Genomic DNA, 19,404 nt, shown 5'->3' with positions numbered 1-19,404 from the left:
AGGGGTCAGCCCTCGGGGCATGCTGGTGGCTGCAGTGCCCTGGATCGTGGACTCCCCACTCCACCCCGCTTTTCTTGGGGTTTCTGTACCCTGCACATCCTCTCCCCTGCCCTCAAGGTGTCCCCCCATCCCTTTCCTGGGACTCCGTGCCCTTGTGCCCTTTTACAGGTGCCTCCTCTCCACCTGCACCACGGGGCTGGGATGGGGTGGGGTTCCCAGCACATCTGGGCCCTCAAGTTTCCCGGAAACTGCCCAGGCTGCTCGGTACCCCACCCCCCTCACCTCCAGCTCCCACATTGTTACTTCCCAGCTGTTTTTTTCCTGTCCAGGACCCTTGGAGAAAAGGCTAGGGCCTGCCCTCCGCAGCTGGGGAAACCAAGCTGTGGGCCCTGTCCATGGAGGGTGGAGTTGCCTCCCATTTCCCATGATGGAAGAGGAGGGTCAGCTTTTGAATAGTAGGGCCTCACCTGCCTCCCCATGTTAGGGCAGTGCCCAGGCCCAGCCACCTCCCCGTCTGTGCTTGGCTTGTTTCATACGTGGTAGCTACATCATTTCCCCTTTATCCATTCTCCATCCTTCCCAGGCCCTGACCATAGCACGCCACTGCTTCCATTTAAGCCCATTGTCCTCCCCCCCCCTTGGTCACACTATCTCGCTTGGCCCAGCCCCTGAGGTTCCATAGGCCCTGCATGACCCCATGCCCGCTGCTAGATGGTCTGCCGTGGGGGTGGGGTGAAGAGCTTTCCTGGAAACCTGAGACCACATCGACACCTGCCCGGGTCAGCACCCTCCCCGTTTGTCCTTAAAGGGGTCCCATTTGAGTCCTCCCAGGGACAGCGACAGTGCTGCCGTGGGACCAGCCATTGGGTGAGGGTTCCTAGGCATGGTACAGGAGACGGGGATCCGGGTTTGAGTTCTGATTTTCTGGGGGTGCTTAACCTCATCTGCTTGTGTTCGATTTTGGCCCCTTTTTGCCCTCCTGTGATGTGTGTGCACGGGGCGGTGGTGGGGAGGGGTACCTAATTCCTCCAAACGCGGGTTCAGAGACCAGGAGAGGGGGTGGGGCTGCACCTCGAAGGAGCCCCCTCCCTTAAAGGCCGGTGATCTTGGCCTTGAGCCCACTCCGCTGAGTCCCACGATGTCCCACCTCTCTGCTACTGCTGCTCCTGCTCGCCTCGCCGCCTGCACCTTGGGGGCCTGGGACTCGGCGGGCAGGTGGCAGTGGGCCGGGGAGGGAAGGAGAACAGTGAACGGCGCGCACGCTGCCCCCGGCCTGGGTGTTCGCCTCTGCGGAATGGGTCGGGGGTGTGGAGGCATGCCCCGCTGCTCTAGGACGGGGTCTGAGTGCCCTCCCATCCCACGCCCATTGCTGGAGTGGATTGTCAGAACCTGGCCTCCCACGCCCCTTCCTCAGACTGCCCAGGCGCCAGGCCCCCAGCACCGGGGGCGCCTGTTCCCTGGGCGCCTGGCAGAGGCACCGCCTGCCGGGCATCACGTACCGGCTCTGCTCCGCCTCCACCAAGGAGCCCGCGGGGAAGGCCGGCCATGATCCTCACGACCCCCACAGCTACGGGTGCCGGCGGCAGTGCGAGGCCACTGCCCTACTTCGTCCCCAGGACCTCGGCCCGCGGCCTAGAGGCCAGCGCAGTGCCTAGTTTGCTGGGTGACGTCGGGCCCGTGTCAGGTCCTCTTCCAACCTCAGTTTACCCACCTGTGTACTGGGGCTGTGGCCCAGTTTCTTACCCCCTAACTCCACTCCCCGGGCTCTCTTTGAGACCGTTCCTCCCACGCCCTCCCTGGCTGTGCCCGGCCGCACCCAGGGGCACAGCGGTCCCGCCTAGACAGATAATTCAGAGCCAAATAAACGAGAGTTCCCTGTGTCAGTCTGCTTGTCTGTGCCCATCTTGGCCTTCCAATTTGGGACCGGTCCTAAAATACTCCCTTATCCATGCTCCTTTTCCCACCACGTAAGTCCCTTCGACTGTCTAACTTTAATCCAATCTGCTGTAGCGCCTTCTTCGCGTTCACTCAACCCCTGCAGCTGCATTTCCATTGAGTGGCTGTGGTAAGCGGACCCGACCCCCAAGAATCCCTCCTTCCCGGGGTGGAAGGTCTGAGATTCGCTCGGGTGCTACACCCCCGCGCCTAACGTTACGCCGTGCCCAGAGGTATGCTGCGAGTTCCGAACTGAGCCTCGTTCCTCGAAGACAAAGGAGAGCAAGAGAGACAAAGAGAGGAAGGGGGCGGCCGCGGAGCCGGGGTGCGGAGGAGCGAAGCTGCGCAGCACCAGGGAGGCCAAAGAGTGGAGAACTAGGCGGGATAAGAAACCGAGGGCTGGGAATCGAGCGGAGGGCAGGATTGGACGCCGGGGTATAATGGGGGCGGGGATAGAACGCGGAGATCCTGAAGGGGGCGGGTATAAAGCCTCAGACTTGAATACCCGGCTAGGCGCACTCTAGACTGAAATCTTGGTTCTTGGGTGTCGAGTGACCGCGGGTGGGAGGTGAGGACATGCAAGCCGGGGGCTTGGATCCAGCTCCCTAAAGAGGCGGGCGGACGGGTGTCGGCACCCGGGGCTTGGGCCCAGGATGCGATTGGCAGTCCCCTGAGTCAGGGTGGTAAGTGCCGGGACCCAGGGGCCCGCGGGGGCTGGGGTGGGGGGTGGGGAGCTGAGGGCCTGCCCATCACTGGTCCCCACGCTCGCCTCCGCCCGCAGCCTCAGCATCCCTAGCTGAGAGGCATGCGCAGTAGGTCTCTTCCCCCACCATCCCCCTCCAGCCCCCGGCGGGGGGAGGGGCTGCCGGGCCGCCCCTGGAGGATGAACTTACAGACCAGCCCCCTCCTCCGTCGCGCTGCAATGGGGAGCGGAACAGGGCTGGACAATGCCAGCGTCCGGCAGGTGCTCCTTTGATGGAGAGATCAGTGTTTTTCTCGAGAGCCCGCGACTCACCCTGGACGGATCCCCCACTGCCTCTCCTGAATCTTGAGAGTCCCGTGTTGGGAAAGGGGAGGCACCGCTCCTGCACCCTGTTCTCCGCCGAGCACATCAAAAGAGGTTTGACGCGACCTAACCGCCCGCCCCTCTGTGCGTTCACAGGCCCCCTCCCCACCTGACGTTCCCCCAACACTGGAGTCTCCGGCCAGTTCCCCTCAAAGCCCCTCAGGTGCTAAGGGAAGGGTGAGCTGGGGCCCTACATTCCTGGGTCTGCGGGAAGACGGGGCTGGGGACATGGACGTCCCGGTCCTGGGGAGAAGGGGCTTGGGGGTCCGAGGGAGGAGGGGGCCGGGGCCTGGAAAATGACGCCTTGTCCTTCTCCCCGGGCTCCAGCCTGACATGGCTGAGGCTCGCCAGGCCGTGGGCTTCCGCTTCTCGCTGGTCTCCGACGGGGCCGAAGCCGACCTCGGTGCCCCGGTGTTGCAGGAGATCTACTTCTCCGGACTGCGCTCCTGGAAACGGCGTCTCTCCCGTTTCTCGGTGAGGAGGGCCGCGGGTGGGTTTCCTTCCGGGAAGCCAGTTCCCTGTTCCGGGAGGCCTGGGGCCCACTTCCGGCCCCCCAGTGGGACTTATGGGAACCCATCGTCCCCTCTGGGAATTTTGATGTCCATTCTTAGGTTCCTTTAAGCCATATCCGGGTCCTCTGCCGCTCACTTCTGGGCTCCTCAACCTCACCTACTAGTCACCCCTCATCACCTTTGGCTTTGCCTCCGTCCCCCTCTTACCTTCACTCCCTCCAGTGTCCACCCCCATTTCCAGAACTCAGGCCCCTTCCCCCATAGTGATCTTCTCACCTTTTCCTTCCATTTCCATGTTCTAGAACTGGGTGGTCCCCATTCCAGAACCCCCTTGCTCCCCAGATCAGGTAGCCCACACCCAGATCCCGCAGGCTCCTCCTTTCCTTCTGGCCTTTGCCCACTGGGCCTGAGCGCCCCTCCCCCTGCCCCTGAAGGCCCAACACCCCGCTCCAGTGTGCTGTGTGCCCTCTCCACAATTCCAGTCCGGTCCCAGCTCTGGAGACACCAAGCCCCTGGCCCCTGCCTCTCCAGATGCCTGCCCAGGGTCCAAACAGAACCCACCTTCCAAGGCGCCCAGTTCTAGAATTCTGGTATAATCACGTATGTTCAGAGCCTCCCTGCTTGCCACTCCTACTATTTTTAACAAACAGAGGCCTGGAACACTCGTGAGTGTCTAGAACTTACTAGCTGGGTGGCCTGGGACAAGTGCCCCTCTCTGAGCCTTAGTTTCCCCATATGTCAAATGTGTGTGATGACAGCCCCTCCCTCACAGGTTAGTTGCAAGGATTAAGTGAGTTCTTACATGTAAGCACTGAGCCTGGCCTGGCTGTAAAGCTAAGTAAGCATTCACTCTCAATGATATTTCATCGTAGGATAAGTGAAACTTTTTTTTTTTGCACGGGCAGGCACTGGGAATCGAACCCAGGTCTCTGGTATGGTAGGCGAGAACTCTGCCTGCTGAGCCACCGTGGCCTGCCCTCAGTGATACTCTTATTTGTCTTAGTTTTCTAGACCTGGCTTCAAACCACAGCAGTTCTCTCCCAGTTTTGGAGGACCCACTCATCTAGTTTGACCTTGTCTTAACTAATTACATCCTCAGACATCCCATTGCCAAATAGCATCTCATTCAGGAGACCTGGGATTAGCACATCTTTTTGGGAGACGCAGTTCAATCCATAACATCATTCATTCAACAAACAGCTATGGGACATCCGGGAGAGGGCCAGCCACTGTTTTCCACCTTAGGGACAGAGCAGGGAGAACAACAGACAGAAACCTGCTCACATAGAGTACTCATTCTAGTGGGGGGAAGAAAGCAACAAGAAGAGGGAAAGCGGCTCTGTTGCAATTTAAAAGGGGGCTGCAGAGGAGCTACTGAGGCCGTGGCATTTGAGCAAGCTGGAACACACCTCTGTGACCATATTGGTTAAAGTAGAGACGTGTGAATAACCATTGCCCAGAGCCCCCTCTGCTCTTCCCTCAGGACCCCCTGAATCTCAGTCCAATCCAGCACCTAAAGAGTTAACACATAGCATGGGTGGGGATCCCTCATTTCCAGCAAGTTGGCTACCTCTACCTGTTGTTAGATACATGCACACTTGCGTTTATTTAAATTAAGATATGCTTCCATTTAGAAAAATGCAGTTTTAAGTGGTTACAACCCTCTTGTAACCAGCCCTCCCATCAAGATGGCACTGCCACCATTCTAGGATGTTCTCTCGAGGCATGTTCTAGAGTGTTCTTTCCAGGCAGCCCCTCATCACCCACGTAAGGCAACCACTGTCCTGCTTTCTATTCTCACAGATTGATTTTGCCCCATTTGGCGTTGTCGAATAATTTGACCGTCACCCCCGCATTTGAGTCAAGACCTGAATCCCACTTACCCCCTTCTGAATATATATAAATAAGTTTATTTTTGAGATTATATTTGAAAGCCAGATGTCATCCCCTATGCCTCAGACCCCCATACTGGTATAAACTGATACCTGTAGTCAGGTGTGGTCTTCCTCTCTGTGGGAGGCACCTCCCTCCCCAGTGGACACAGGTCTTTCTCTTTCACCCGGGCAGTCCTGAGGGTGACCTTTGCCCTCAGTTCCCAGGAACCACCACCCCACAGCCTCCTGGCCTTTACCTGTGCCGTTCACTCACGCCTGTTGGGCCTCGACTGCCTGCCAGGCAGGGAGAGGCAGAGCTACAGGTTCCAGAGTCTGACAGGACCAGGACCTTCTCCCTCCTGACCAGGTGACCCCAGGGTGGTCTCCCGGCCAAGCCTTGGTTGCTTCATGTATAAAATGGGCACCCCAACAGCACAGTGGCCACTCCAGCACAGCCATTCCCACTTCACATCAGTAACTGCCCTGGGCCCCCGAGTTCTCATTTCTCAGATCGCATCAGTCCCTCTGCCGAGCCCTTAAAATCTGCTACTCCGCCGATCCTCATTCCAGCCCTCTAAAGCCAGGCCAGTTGTGGGTCCCATTTCACAGATGAGCAAACTGAGGCCCATAGAGGCGCTTTCACCCTCCTGCGGTTGCCCAGCTGCAAAGAGGCAGAGCTAGAACTCACAGCCTGGCTCGGAGCCCGGGCTCATTCCCATTGCCCTGGGCTGCTTTTCTAGAAGGGGTTTCGGTACCTACCTCCTGAGGCTGTTGAAGATTATGCACAGGGGGCCCGCGTGGTGGGCGACTCATCTACACACGTGTCTTCCTGAGGCCATTTCCAGATGAGCAGGAAATCTGGAGACCCATGATGGTCCCTGCAAGTGCCATCCTGCTGTCTTGGCGTCACAAAGCACTTTGGGGTTTCAAAGTGGTTGACAGGGGACTCAGGAGCCAGCAGGCCAGGGTTTAAACCCCAGCTCCACCACTTCCTGGCTGCGTGAACTTGGCCGAGTTCTTCAACCTCTTGTCACTTGAGCTTCTTCTTCACCGGAGTGTGCAGATAACAATCACTGTTCTCTCCCTGGGTGCCGGGGGAATAAAATGACTTACTGATGTCCCAGTGGGAAGGGCTATGGAGACATTTCCTGTGACTGTGGAGCCCCCTGTTCCACTGCAATGTAGAGCCCCAGATATAAGAACCATAAGCTTCTTAATAATAATAATAAACATAACAAAAATAACCACCATAACCTTCTCCTGCCAACCCAAAGGAAGACTGTGGAGTAAGTTTCCAATAGAAGTAGAGTGCCAATAGAAAGGAGATGGTAACTAACATTTATTTAGTGCCTGCTGTGTGCACTCTGTATCCATATTGGTTGTCAAAATAGAGATGTGTGAACAGCCACTACTCAAAGCTCCCTCAGCTCTCTCTCTCTCTCACACACACACACATACACACACACATGCACAGCCGGGGCCCTCCGCTTTGTCGCCATATCCCCATCACCATCTGACATGCTAACTCTTATTTTGTGAATACTGCCTGTCTCCCCCAGTTCAGCGGGGATCCTGCTCCCTTGTCACAGCTGTACTTTAGCAACTAGGATGTGGCAACCCACAGGGGGCCCCCAAGAAGCATTTGTGGGATGATGTTTTCTCAGCCCTTCTGACACTCTAAGAACCAAGTGCTAGGATCGATCCTGTCCTACAGGAAAAGAAACTGAGGCACAGAGAAGCATAGTCACTTGCCTGAAGTCACTCCGCTTGTAAGTGACGGTGGGGATTTGAGCCTAGAGGGTGGAACTCCAGAACCCAAATTCTTAACCAGGACTTCTGGGGCCTTCCTGTTCATTAAATACGGGAAAGAGAAGAGAAGGTGATACCCCGGCCAACAGTAAGCATAACCACTTCTGAACCGTGGGACCTTGAACCTGTGTCATTTGTAAACTGGGGTCATTACAGGGTTGTTGGAGGATTTGAAAGAGTTGATTCTTAGGAAAGCACGTGGCCCGGAGGAAGTCCCCATTGGATGTCACTCCTCCTCTCACACTACCCCAGGAGTGTGCTTAGTGTCAGCACTTTCATACATTCCGTGACTTCCGGGCCCTGCCATGTAAAGCAGCTCATTTTGCCTCTTTGACACTCTCCCCTTCTCACCTGGCTCCCTGGGGCTGAGTAAACTGCCCTCATGTGACTCCCCCTGTGCTTTGTATTACTGCTCTTCAACGGTACCCACGCATTGCCTTCTGGACTGTGCTCCCCAATGGCAGGGCTCTGATCTGTGCATACTCCAACTGGCTCTCCAGCACCCAGCTCAGGGTCCAACATAAATATCTGTGAATGGAACAGGGTAGGTGCTCAGAAGAGGGCATAAGTGATTGAGTGTTTGCCCTGTCTCCCTTGCAGAACGACTTTGTCACCGGTGTGTACCCCGCCAGCCCCCTCAGCTGGCTGTTCCTCTTCAGCACAATACAGCTCGCCTGGTTTCTTCAACTGGATCCTTCCCTAGGACTGATGGAGAAGATCAAAGAATTGCTGCCAGACTGGTGAGGTTCCCCCCACCTCACCCCAGTAACCTCCCCATTCCTCCCCCCAATAAGTTTCTCCATCAGTGTGGTGGGCCTGCTAAGGAAAAGTAATTGCTGAGACTTTGGGTCAGATTAACAGAGGCAAAACATCAAGAAAAATGGAGGTGATTTTTTTCTCTACTCTGTACATTTTCCATCCTGGCTGCTTCTTGCTAACAGGGATAATGACAAATTAGAACATGTCCAGATGTGCTTATATATGAGCTCTGTCACTTTCCAGTTCTATGGTCTTGAGCAAAAGACACCATGATTCCCATGTTAGGGCCCTCATCAATAAAATGGAGGTAATAATATGACTTCATTGACTAGGTTGAAGAATTAAGCAAAATCAGACCTGTGGAATATTCAGTCCAGTGCCAGGAACTCACTAAATGGGAGTGGTTATATTATTCTTTTCATCATCTCGGGGAAGGGTTTGAAAACCAGGCGCAGGTGAAGTGGCAGGCTCTAGTTCTTGAAGTTGTCCGAGGAAGAAGGTTGAGATTTTGGGCAGATGACCCCAAAGGACAGACCTAGGATCAGATGTAGAAATTTTCCACAAGGCTGTATTTATCCAGTTACACAGAGGGGAAGTGACATGCCCTAAGTCCCCCAGGTGGGATATGCTCATGTGTCTCTTTGATTGCCACTTTGCACACTCACGTGTTGTTTGGGTGTAGCTTTAGACTAGTGGTTCGCAGACCTGAACCTTCGTCGGAATCATGGGGAGGGCTTGTATAAACACTCCTTGCCCGATTCCACACCCAGCTACTCTGACTTCCTAAGTGTGGGTGGGGCCCTGGAATTATTTGCATTCCCAAAAAGTCCTCTGATGCTGCTGCTGGCCCGAGGTGCACACTGTGAGAAATAGCCGTTTTCTCTCATCAAGCACCTGCCCAGTTCTGCTGCAAGTGGTTTTGGAAGCCGGGGTCCCCACAACCCTGACAGGTGCCGGGGTGTGGGTGGAAAAGCCACACCTACTTCATAAACGAGGCAACTGAATTCTCTGAGTGATTCCAAATGCCACAAGATCTGCCTCCGACACTGGGAAGGCCAGGGCCTGAGGATATCCAGAAACTTGGAGGCTGGTGGGTGCTGGAGGGGAAGGAGGCTGGGGGTCCGGGGGTCCGGGGGATCCAGCCCAGCCTGTCTCTCTCCACTCAGGGGCGGACAGCACCACGGGCTGCGGGTGGCCCTGGCGGCTGCGCTGTTCGCCTCCTGCCTGTGGGGGGCGCTGATCTTCACGCTTCACGTGGCCCTGAAGCTGCTTCTGTCCTACCACGGCTGGCTCCTCGAGCCCCACGGCACCATGTCGTCGCCCACCAAGACCTGGCTCGTATGTGCAGGGTGGCGCCCTGCTTAGGCCCCCCTTTCTGTGGGTCTGCCCCTCTCTTGTGTTTCTGACTGCCTCTCCCTGGGTCTCTGTCCCCTTCTCTCTGGGTCTGTCCCTTCTCTCTAGGTCTCTGTGCCCCTCTCCCTGGGTCTCCATCCCCCTCCCTCTGGGTCCCTGGGTCCCTCCCTCTAGGTCTCTGTCCCCTCCCTCTGGGTCTCTCTCCTCTCTCTCTGGGTCTGCGTCCCCTGCTCTCCGTGAGTTCCGGCTCCAGCGAGGGGTTTGATGACCCGGTATCAACCCCTTTCCTCCAGGCCCTGGTCCGCATCTTCTCCGGCCGCTCCCCGATGCTCTTCAGTTACCAGCGCTCCCTGCCGCGCCAGCCTCTGCCCCCCGTGCGCGAGACCGTGCGCAAGGTGGGCCCGCGAGCCCGGGGAGGGGCGAGAGGGCAGCCGGGGCGGCCCGGGGTGACCTGCCCCCGCCTCTGCTCTCTTCCTCCAGTACCTGGAGTCCGTGCGGCCAGTCCTCTCCGACGAGGACTTCGACTGGACGGCGGCCCTAGCGCAGGATTTCCTGAGGCTGCAGGCGTCGCTGCTGCAGTGGTATCTGTGGCTCAAGTCCTGGTGGGCAGCCAATTATGTGAGTCCCGCAGGCCACCCGCCCCCACCCCCACCCCCACCCTCACCCCAACCCCATCCGCGGGGCCACCCGGGCTGGGAGGGGAGGGGTTCTCAGCCCACCCTCCTGACGCCACGCCCCGCCCCCTGCGACACGCCCACAACCTCCGGAGCGCGCCTCTCACTTGCAGCCCCGCCCCCTGGCGCGCCTGCCTTCTGGCCCCGCCCCCTACGGTGGGTCCCGCCCCTTTAAGGGCTACCATTTTGAGCCCACCCTCCGATGACCTGTGCTCCGCCCCACACGCTCCACATCCACAACTCCGCCCCCTAAGCCTCCAGGGTTCGAACCAGAATTCCAGGACCCACCCACATTTCCATCCCTGATTTGTCATCACGCTAAGCACCCCCCCTCCAGGATGGTTCCTGTTTCCCCCCTCTCTCTGTTCAAGGACCCTGTTTCCACAGGGGCTCGTGTTCTGACTTGGAGAGTTACGTCTTTGTATTCTGAGTTGAATTTCTTGGGAAACTGAGGCACAGAGAGAGGCAGGGATTCGCCCAAATCAGGGCTTACTGGTGTCACATTCTGCACAAAGATATGAAGGTTGTAAGTGGCCCTCAGACCACCTGTCATGAAGTGGGAGTGACCACGAAAAGACACGTGGGGTGGTGCGAGGGGTCAGGTGTCAGAGAGGAGGACGCAGCTGGATGAGCGGGTCGCGGTTCCCAGAGGAGAGGGCATTTGGGCTGGGCCTTGAAGGCTGGAGAGGGGGTTTGGGCCTGTCGGGTTGGTCAAAAGGCGTTCTAGGAAGAGAAGATCAGTGTGAGAAAAGGAGAGGGGGAGGAAAGTTGTTGGGGCTGGACTGAGGACAAGCACTCCAGAACAAAGGGATGGGAGGGTGGTAGCAGGGAGAGGGCCCAAGGCCTAGAGCCCTGGCCTTTCTCTTGGGAGCCATGGGGAGGGACGGCAGTGTCGGTTCTGAGTTGTGTTGGGGACAGACTGGAGGGAAGAGGCTGCAGGACGCGGCGATAGACCAGGGGGTGGGACAAGGCCTAAACAGACCAGAGGGGACCAGGCAGGGAAACCGTGGGACAGGACTATGGCCCGCCCTTACCTGGGTATCAGAGGTGCCGTCTCTGCCGTGTCTGGAGACACATCTGGCTCAGAAGAGCCTCCAACTCCTGTCAAGGAAAGCAGTGAGCAGAGTAAGGGTGCCAGGGCACCCGGAGATCCCAGCCCTTTATGCAAAGCCTTGCTCCTGGCACACATGGGCCCACAAACCAGGAGATCTTGTGCCACGAGTATGGGTCTTTGCTCTGGTCTTGGCGTACGTGCAATTCCCTCTTTCTGTTCAGGGCAGCCCGGAAATCCCTCTTCCAGATCGGCCCATCTGGCTCATCAGGCTTCAGGTGGCAGGTGCCCCTCTGACCACCTCCCTTAATCCTGATCTCTCTCACCCTCCCCTGCAAGAAGCACTTTGCACGGAGCCTTTCCTGAGTGTTGGTCTACACCTATGTGTACCCAGAGAAACACAGTCATATTATTTTAAAATCTCAAATGGGATTCTTTTGCATCTTGGTGGTCATTCCATGTTGACACCCATGGATGGACCTTGGTTTTTTTTTTTACATTTCTATGCTTTTTTAAATTATTTTATTCTTTTTAACAGCTGTATAGTATTCCACAACATGGGCATAGCACAGTTTAACCAAATGCTTCCCCATGGATTGGCTATGGATGGTGATTACAGGTCTCCACCTTCCCTGTTTGCCACGGGAGAGTCACAGGAGCCTGCCGCCTCCCCATTTTCCTCCTCCCTCTCCAGGGCCACCCCACCTGTCCCTGCTATGTCTTCCCTTCCCCACTCCCAGGTGAGCGACTGGTGGGAGGAATTTGTGTATCTGCGGTCCCGGAACTCACTGATGGTGAACAGCAACTATTACATGATGGTGAGAAAGGGCAAGGGAAGGGGTTGGGGTCTTTAGTCAACCCCCACCCCCGCCCTCCCAGAATCTGGGTCTGGGGGTCCGGGTAAAATATGGGATTCATGGTGAGGGCCCAGTGTCTGGGACTCACCCTGCCTCCCTCAGCCAGAGTCAGGGCCTGGGTTTGGGGTCAGTTCCCCATCACGGGCAGGCCTGACCCACAGGCGTTTTGGGGCCCCCTCCGCCGGCCCCCAGGACTTCCTGTACGTCCCGCCCACGCCGCTGCAGGCTGCCCGAGCCGGCAACGCGGTGCACGCCCTCCTCCTCTACCGCCACCGCCTGAACCGCCAGGAGATCCCACCTGTAAGCGGGGTGGGGGGCCGCCCCCCCCGCGGGCTGGGGCGCGTGGCCACGTGGGAGGCAACTCAGGGGCCCGCCCTCTCCTGCAGACTTTGCTGATGGGGACGCGCCCCTTGTGCTCTGCCCAGTACGAGAAGCTATTCAACACCACCCGCGTTCCTGGGGTGCAGAGAGGTGAGACGCCCCCCTCCTCCCCCAGGGTCCCCTCCCCATTGATGGGGACAGATCAGCGCAGCGGCCGAGGGCGCGGACTCAGCCGCCAGCCTGTCCCATCCCTCTTGAGCTGGGTGGCTGCGCCCACAGCTGAGCCTCAGTTTCCTCCTTTCTGAAATGGGTTAACAATGGTAGGTGGGGGCTGGGGTGAGGGGAGGGGAGGCTCGCGGGCTTATCCTGACCCCGTGTCTGCTCCCGCCCCCACGCCGCCCCCAGACCACATCCGCCACCTCCATGACAGCCGACACGTGGCCGTCCTCCACCGGGGCCGCTTCTTCCGCGTGGGGACCCACTCGCGCCACGGCCTGCTGCCCCCGCGGGCCCTGGAGCAGCAGTTCCAGCGCATCCTGGATGACCCCTCACCCGCCTGTCCGCAGGAGGAGCACCTGGCAGCTTTGACAGCTGCTCCCAGGTGAGGCCCCGAGGTCAGTGACCCCCCCCAGGGGTTGGGGGCCGAGGGGAGGGGGGTTGTGGTTCAGGGTTGAGGGGTCAGGCTGGGCTCAGACACGTCCCCCGACAGGGACACGTGGGCCCAGGTGCGGAAGTCCCTGCGGGCCGGGGCGGCGGCTGCCCTGGAGGCGGTTGAGGGGGCCGCCTTCTTTGTGTCCCTTGACCCCGAGCCCGCGGGGCTCACCAAGGAGGACCCCGCGGCTTCTCTGGACGCCTACGCCCACGCCCTGCTGGCTGGCCGGGGCCACGACCGGTGAGTCGGCCCCGGGGACTTGGACCCCAAAACCTGGGATCCCTAGAACCCCTGTATCCAGACCTAGGACCCCGGACACAAAACATCCAGCCCCTGGAACCCTGACGAGGGGTGGGGGTGAGTCTCCAGATCCGGGGACCTCCTAGGACTGCGGATCCCAGACCCAGCGACTCAGCACCCCAGCCCCAGGACGTCGGACCCTGAAGACCCCTAGACCTGAGACCCCAGACCCAGGACCGCAAACCTGGTTCCTCAGATTCTGAACTTTCGACCACTTACAGCCTCAGACCCTAATGCAGGCCTCCTCAGAACCACACCAGACCCAAACCCTCCAAACCAGAACCCCAGAACTCACTTCCGAGATGTCCACCAGGCATCGCTCTCATTTCCAGGGTCTCCAGAAGAGTCCTAACTTCCCAGCATCCCCTGCAAACCCAACACCCCTCCCAAACCTTCCTCAGCAAGTTCCAGAGAAATCCTCAAACTCTCCAAATTCTAGACACATCTCAGAGACCCTCCACCACTCTCTAGAGAACCCCCAACCCTCCTGGAGCTCTCCATGTGGGGACCCCAGCCTTAATTCCCAGCTTTCTCCACCCTGAAACGCCCCCGTCAAGTCCCACTGAGGGTACCCTGAGATTCCTTCCCCCAGACACCCCTGTCCCCCTCTCTCTGGTGACCCCTCTGAACTCTCCCCCCACAGCTGGTTTGACAAATCCTTCACTTTACTCGTGTTCTCCAACGGGAAGTTGGGTCTCTGCGTGGAGCACTCGTGGGCGGACTGCCCTGTCTTGGGACACATGTGGGAGGTATGGGCAGCTGGCGCTTCCCCATCCTGGGGACCCCCACCCCCCATTTCCAAAGATCTTCCTCTCCAGGGCTTTGGGATCAGAGTTTAAATTGAAGCTCAGAGAGAGGCAAACATTAGCCCAGAGCCAACAGCCAAGAAGGGGTCTGGGATTCTGACCTGCGTTTGACGAAAGGGAAAATCCAGGCTGAGAGAAAGCAAGTGATGTGTCCAGAGTCACACAGCCATGGCAGAGTGGAGAGATGAAACGGAGCTGGAAGTTCTTTGACGACATCACACTGAGTCAGAACTCTCTTCCAGCTCTGGTTTGCTGTGTGACCTTGGGCAAGTTACTCACCTCCTCTGAGCCTGCCTTTTCCCCTTAGGCAAATGAGAGGGCTGCTTTTTCTTTTATCTCTAAATTCCTTCCCAGCCCTGAGAATCTTAGCATCTCCACTTTTTCTAATCCTTAAAACATGGGGGTGGTTTCTGGAGTCCCCACTCATCCTTGGTCTCAGATGCAGGTCCCGGGTTGGGGGGACCAGACATGTGTGAAGGGGAAGACGGCCACTTCCAGATCTTGAGAAAAGCTCTAGTGAGCATTGGTCCTTCTGTGCCTATTTCTCACTTGCAAAATGCAGTGCTTTTCCCCTTTAATGATGTTTATAAATGAAACTCTCCATTCAGTTCAACCTCAGACCTTTCAGACCCCTTTATGCCAGTACATCATCTCTGCATGTTGACACTGGACGAAGAGGTGTAGTGTAGAGAAAGATCAGAAGAAATACAAACACTGAGGCACAAGCGAGGGGCCTAACATATTTCTAATGTCAAAATGGGAATATTAATTAAGTGGAAATGTGAACAGAGAGTGCGAGAAGATCCTTGGTCCCGAGGGAGGAAGGGCCTCTGACACCCTCTGTCTGTACACAGTTTACCCTGGCCACAGAATGCTTTCAGCTGGGCTACTTAACAGATGGTCATTGCAAAGGGCATCCTGACCCCACACTGCCGCAGCCCCAGCGGCTGATCTGGGACCTTCCAGAGAAGGTGAGGCCGAGTTTCAGGGCTTTCCTTCAAGTTCCCATAATCCTAGCCTTGACTCCAATCTCAATCCCCAAATTTACCCCCAACCCTAATCTCATCACCACCTCCATCCCCAACTCTAATACTGGCTGAATCGCCAATTCCAGCTTCAATCCCAACCTCAACCTCAACCCAACCAGTCCCATCCCAGTTCCAACCCAACTCCCTTCACCACTCCAAATTCAATCCCAATCCAACCCTAATCCCATCCCCAAACCCAACCCTATCCCCAGTGCCACCCCCCAATCCCAACTCAGCCCCCTACCCAACCCCATTCCCAACACGGGCTTAAGCTAAAGCCCAACCAACCCAGTCCCATTCAAAACATCCTCCCTGTCCCCATCTTTCCCCCAGCCCTTCATTTCCATCCCCTTCTCTGTCTCCATTTCCATATTCCACCCCAACTCCATTCCCATCCCCACTGCCAGCTCCATTCCCCACTCTAACCCTACCACCATCCTTAACCCCAGCCATTCCTCCCTCCTCCTCTGCCAGATCCATCTATCCATCTCTCTAGCCCTGAGGGGAGCCACGACGTTGTCTGGAAACATCGACTGCCATGTCTTCCCCTTCTCCCACTTTGGCAAGAGCTTCATCAAACGGTGCCACCTCTCTCCAGACAGCTTCATCCAGATGGCCTTGCAGTTGGCCCACTTCCGGGTCAGTGGTTTTCCCCAATGCCAGCCCCCTCTCGGGACCTCCATCCTCCTGGGCTCCCCAGACTTCCCTCTTTAGCCCCCTCAGCAGAAGACAGTGGCTCTCCTCTTAGTGGTTGCCATTGTGGGTCGCCATCTTGATTTCTCTCTTCCTTGTCCCCCAGGACAGGGGTCAATTCTGTCTGACTTACGAGTCAGCCATGACTCGCTTGTTCCTGGAAGGTCGGACAGAGACGGTGCGGTCTTGCACGAGGGAGGCCTGCAACTTTGTGAGAGCCATGGAGGATGAAAAAGAGACGGTGGGTGTCGGTCTCTTTTGAAGCCTGCTCATTTGCACGCACTCATCATCCATTTGCAAGCATTTAGGGAGCGCCTATTGAGTGCCATGTTCCACCAAGGACAGGAGAGGTCCAGAGATGAAACAGAGCTGTTCTCTGACCTCAAGGAGCTCACTGTGTGATGGGGGAGGCAGAGTTAATTCAACATGGTCTGACACGTGCTTTAATGGCTGCAACAGGCACTGGTGAGCACTGCGGAGGGAGCCTTTTCCACAGGGCAGCCATCTTTCATTGCTTCTATGATGACCCTCTTGTGGCCTGTGGCTCCTTTGCCCCATTCCTCATGGTTCCCATACCCTCTCTGCCCAGGAGCCCTCCGGGACCTAACCCCACACTAGGGACCTCGGTGCCCTCTTCCCCCTCCCTACCTCTGGTTCCACAAAAGGAGCTTGGGCTCTGAAGTCAGACAGACCTGGGGACCCTCTGGTTCTGCCTGACTGTGCGGGAAACCTCAGTTTACCCTCTGTAAGATGGGATTGATACCCTGCCTCAGGGATGTGGCAAGGCAGGGTTGGGGACAGGGGGGCGACAGGCCCTGCCATGAGCCCACGTCCTGCCCCTCCATGACCTCGGACCCCCCCCCCCCACCTTGGACCCAGGACCCACAGTGCCTCGCCCTGCTGCGTGTGGCGGTGGACAAGCACCAGTCTCTGCTGAAGGCTGCCATGACAGGGCAGGGCGTGGACCGCCACCTCTTCGCGCTCTACATCGTGTCCCGCTTCCTCCGCCTGCAGTCGCCTTTCCTGGCCCAGGTAGGGCTGCTGGGAGAGGGTTCAGGAAGCGGGGAGACACTGGAGAAGGGAAGGACTTGGGGGCCAGGAGGGCGAAGTTGGGGTAAGGAAGTATCAGCAGAGGAGAGGGCTGGGGAGAGGGGGAGCCTAAAGGGAAGGGAAAGGGAGAGAGCCCAGAGGGGGAACTCGGCAGAGACGCGGGGGGTGGGGTTAAATGGGGAAATGAAGAGGACAGGGTCAGAAATGGAGGCGGGGTCAGGGAGGTGGGCGGGACCACGGAGGAACATTAGATGGGCGGGGAATGGGGCGGGGCCATGAAGGAGCCGGGCAAGGGGCGTGGTCTGGGAGGAGGGGCGGGGCCAGATCTTGGGGATAAGGGCGGAGTCTCAAACGGTCAGAAGAGGCCTGGCGGGTGGAGCGGATCCCGGCGAGCGGCAGACCTGCGCGTCTGCAGTCTTTGCCACCCGCGTGCCGTCTGTCCCCCAGGTTCACTCGGAGCAGTGGCAGCTGGCCACCAGCCAGATCCCGGTTCAGCAGCCGCAGCTGTTTGACGTCCACAATTACCCCGACTACGTCTCCTCGGGCGGGGGATTCGGGCCTGTGGGTGGAGCCGAAGCCGGAAGCGGGAGGGGCCTGAGGGTCTCAGCCCCGGGGCTGGGGGAGGCGGGGACGTTGGGAGAGTGGGGTGCTATCGTGTCCCCCTCACCCTTTCCCACTCCAGGCCGATGAGCATGGCTATGGGGTTTCCTACATCTTCATGGGGGACGACATGATCACCTTCCACATCTCCAGCAAGAAATCGAGCGCGAAGACGGTGAGACCGCGTGCACAGGAACTCCCAGCCCCTTCCTCCCTCGGGACCCAGGAGTCTGGACTCCCAGCCCCCTCCTCCCCTCCAGCCCGGGAGTCCAGCCCCCAGCCCTCTCGCTGCCCAGTCCCCAGGAGCTCCCTCTCCCGGCTTCCCCTGGACGGGACCCACTTCTCCTTCCAGGACTCCCACCGGCTGGGGCAGCGCATCGAGGACGCGCTGTTGGACGTGGCGTCCCTGTTCCAGGCGGGACAGACCCACAGGCGCAGGCGCAGACGGTCAGGGGAGAACCCGGGTCACAGGTGCGGCTCCCTCTCCAGTCAAATTGGGGGCTTCAGGGCACCCTCTCAGCCCACCAGTTTCTGATCTCTTCCATCAGGGAGCTGGTCTCCCTTGGGACCCAGGGTGAGGATCTCTACAGCTGAGCTGGTGCAGGACAGGGGCAGCCTGCTGGGAAATCCTCCTCTGGGACAATAAAGATGTGTGAGCTGGGTGTGTGATGTCCCGTATGGTCTTGGGCTGGGGTGGGGCGCGGGTGGAGAGGTGAGGATCAGGATGGAGGAGACTCACCATGGATTCCCAGTTACACCAGACCCAACCCTCAACCCCCAACCAGACAACCCCCAAAACACTCTTTAGCTCTACTCTTGATATCCCAACACCAATCGCCCACTCCATACCTATCTGCAAACCTAAAGGTCAAATACCAGTCCTGCCGCCCCAACTGACATCCCCCCCAAATGAATCCACTGGGTTCTTATCACTCAGCCTGAAACCCACCCATTTCAAGCTCCATCTCAGTGATGGATTCAGCACCCACAAGTAGGATACACGTGGCTCAATTCTGCCACCCTGGTCATGGCCATGATTCCAACAACCAACAGCGCCGTGACACCCCACTGGTCGCAACACTCAGCCGCAATTACAACTCTACAACCCACCGAAAAAAGCCCAACCCCGAGCCCCGCCTTGACCACCAAAGCCCCTGCTCCATTTCCACCATGACATTAACTTGACCCATAGTCCTAAGCCCCCACTCCCTGACCAGACCCCCAGGATATTCCCCCTTTACCCCACCACGAACGACACCACTGCCACCAGCCCAAAGAGTCCCAACACAACCCCCGTCTCACCACTCCAAAGCCCTGTCATCCAACCCAAGGCTGATGGGATTTCCAATACCCAGGACTCCAACCCCCCTTACTTCCATTGAGCCAAGCGTAGCACCACCTCCACTGCAAAGTCTAAATCTTCAGCACCTCGCTCTCCATTGGGCGCACCTTCTCAGAATCGGGTCCTCCGGCTTCAGTCACGCCTTCTGATGGCTGCAGTCCAGCTCACACCTTGACACTGGAGCCGCAACTGCCCAGCCCAGCCAAGCCACTTCTGGACTTCCGACTCTAAGAAATTGAATGAGATAATAAATGTTTGCTGTTTTAAGCTGCTAACTTCAGAGTTCTTTTTATTTTTTTTGCATAAGTGAGAACTAATATACACTCCACATACTTCAGCCTAAACCCATATCAAAAAGACACTTCGCAGGCTGGGCAGATTCTCGTGGGCTTCTGGCCGCGTTGCAAAAGGCTACCTGGCCAGGTGTGATGAGTTGAGTGAGGAAAAGACGTGACCGCTAGATGGCAGCAAAGCACAGGCTGTTGGGAGCCACCAGAAGGAAAAGCGAGGCCAGAGTAAACTAGAGGAGGGGGAAAGGCGAAGAGGTCGAGGGGTTGTGGGGGGGTGGGGAGCGTGTGCTTACACAGCTCGAGCTCCCCAAGGGGCTGGAGTGGCTTGGGGCCTTACAACTGCAGAGTTTTATCTTATCTAAGGCTAGCAGATGTTGGGTGGAGTTTCACAGGATATGCAAGGCCGGCCAGTCCAGATAGCTAAACATTGCT

General features: G+C 57.7%; 1 protein-coding gene and 1 long non-coding RNA gene across 9 annotated transcripts; one reads left to right on the top strand and one right to left on the bottom strand.

The window, feature by feature from the left end:
* The first annotated feature begins 2,390 nt into the window (after window positions 1–2,390).
* On the top strand, window positions 2,391–18,949 carry CPT1C (carnitine palmitoyltransferase 1C). Of its 8 annotated transcripts, none has more exons than XM_077131103.1 (21): window positions 2,391–2,618; window positions 3,098–3,164; window positions 3,329–3,475; window positions 7,797–7,936; window positions 9,122–9,293; window positions 9,602–9,703; window positions 9,789–9,926; window positions 11,774–11,851; window positions 12,083–12,190; window positions 12,277–12,361; window positions 12,617–12,812; window positions 12,921–13,103; window positions 13,807–13,912; window positions 14,824–14,940; window positions 15,472–15,636; window positions 15,797–15,931; window positions 16,570–16,722; window positions 17,188–17,301; window positions 17,423–17,515; window positions 17,693–17,811; window positions 18,766–18,949. In XM_077131103.1, the coding sequence occupies exons 3-21, from the start codon at window positions 3,335–3,337 to the stop codon at window positions 18,911–18,913; spliced, it is 2,493 nt and encodes an 830-aa protein (XP_076987218.1). In that variant the 5' UTR covers window positions 2,391–2,618; window positions 3,098–3,164; window positions 3,329–3,334; the 3' UTR covers window positions 18,914–18,949. The 8 variants fall into 8 exon arrangements, with proteins under 8 accessions (XP_076987218.1, XP_076987217.1, XP_076987220.1 ...); XM_077131102.1 differs by having other exon boundaries at window positions 3,098–3,178; XM_077131105.1 differs by having other exon boundaries at window positions 3,098–3,178; window positions 17,693–18,883.
* On the bottom strand, window positions 10,033–14,545 carry LOC143658809 (uncharacterized). Its single transcript, XR_013163335.1, has 3 exons — window positions 14,071–14,545; window positions 11,017–11,083; window positions 10,033–10,487 (listed from the first exon to the last, which is right to left on the bottom strand). It is a non-coding gene; the product is annotated as an uncharacterized LOC143658809 (long non-coding RNA).
* Window positions 18,950–19,404: the final 455 nt, after the last annotated feature.

The sequence above is a fragment of the Tamandua tetradactyla genome, chromosome 16, assembly GCF_023851605.1.
Source record: "Tamandua tetradactyla isolate mTamTet1 chromosome 16, mTamTet1.pri, whole genome shotgun sequence".
In the NCBI taxonomy this organism is placed as follows: Eukaryota; Metazoa; Chordata; class Mammalia; order Pilosa; family Myrmecophagidae; genus Tamandua; species Tamandua tetradactyla.
This window is presented reverse-complemented; position numbering and strand designations above follow the sequence as displayed.

What these genes read in the sequence shown, in the direction of transcription:
- CPT1C (XM_077131099.1), top strand. Translation starts at nt 10,856, where the DNA reads ATGGGGAGGGACGGCAGTGTCGGTTCTGAGTTGTGTTGGGGACAGACT. An exon ending in ACAGCAACTATTACATGATG is followed by an intron (nt 11,852 to 12,082) that starts GTGAGAAAGGGC and finishes GCCGGCCCCCAG; the next exon opens with GACTTCCTGTACGTCCCGCC. An exon ending in TCTGGGACCTTCCAGAGAAG is followed by an intron (nt 14,941 to 15,471) that starts GTGAGGCCGAGT and finishes CTCCTCTGCCAG; the next exon opens with ATCCATCTATCCATCTCTCT.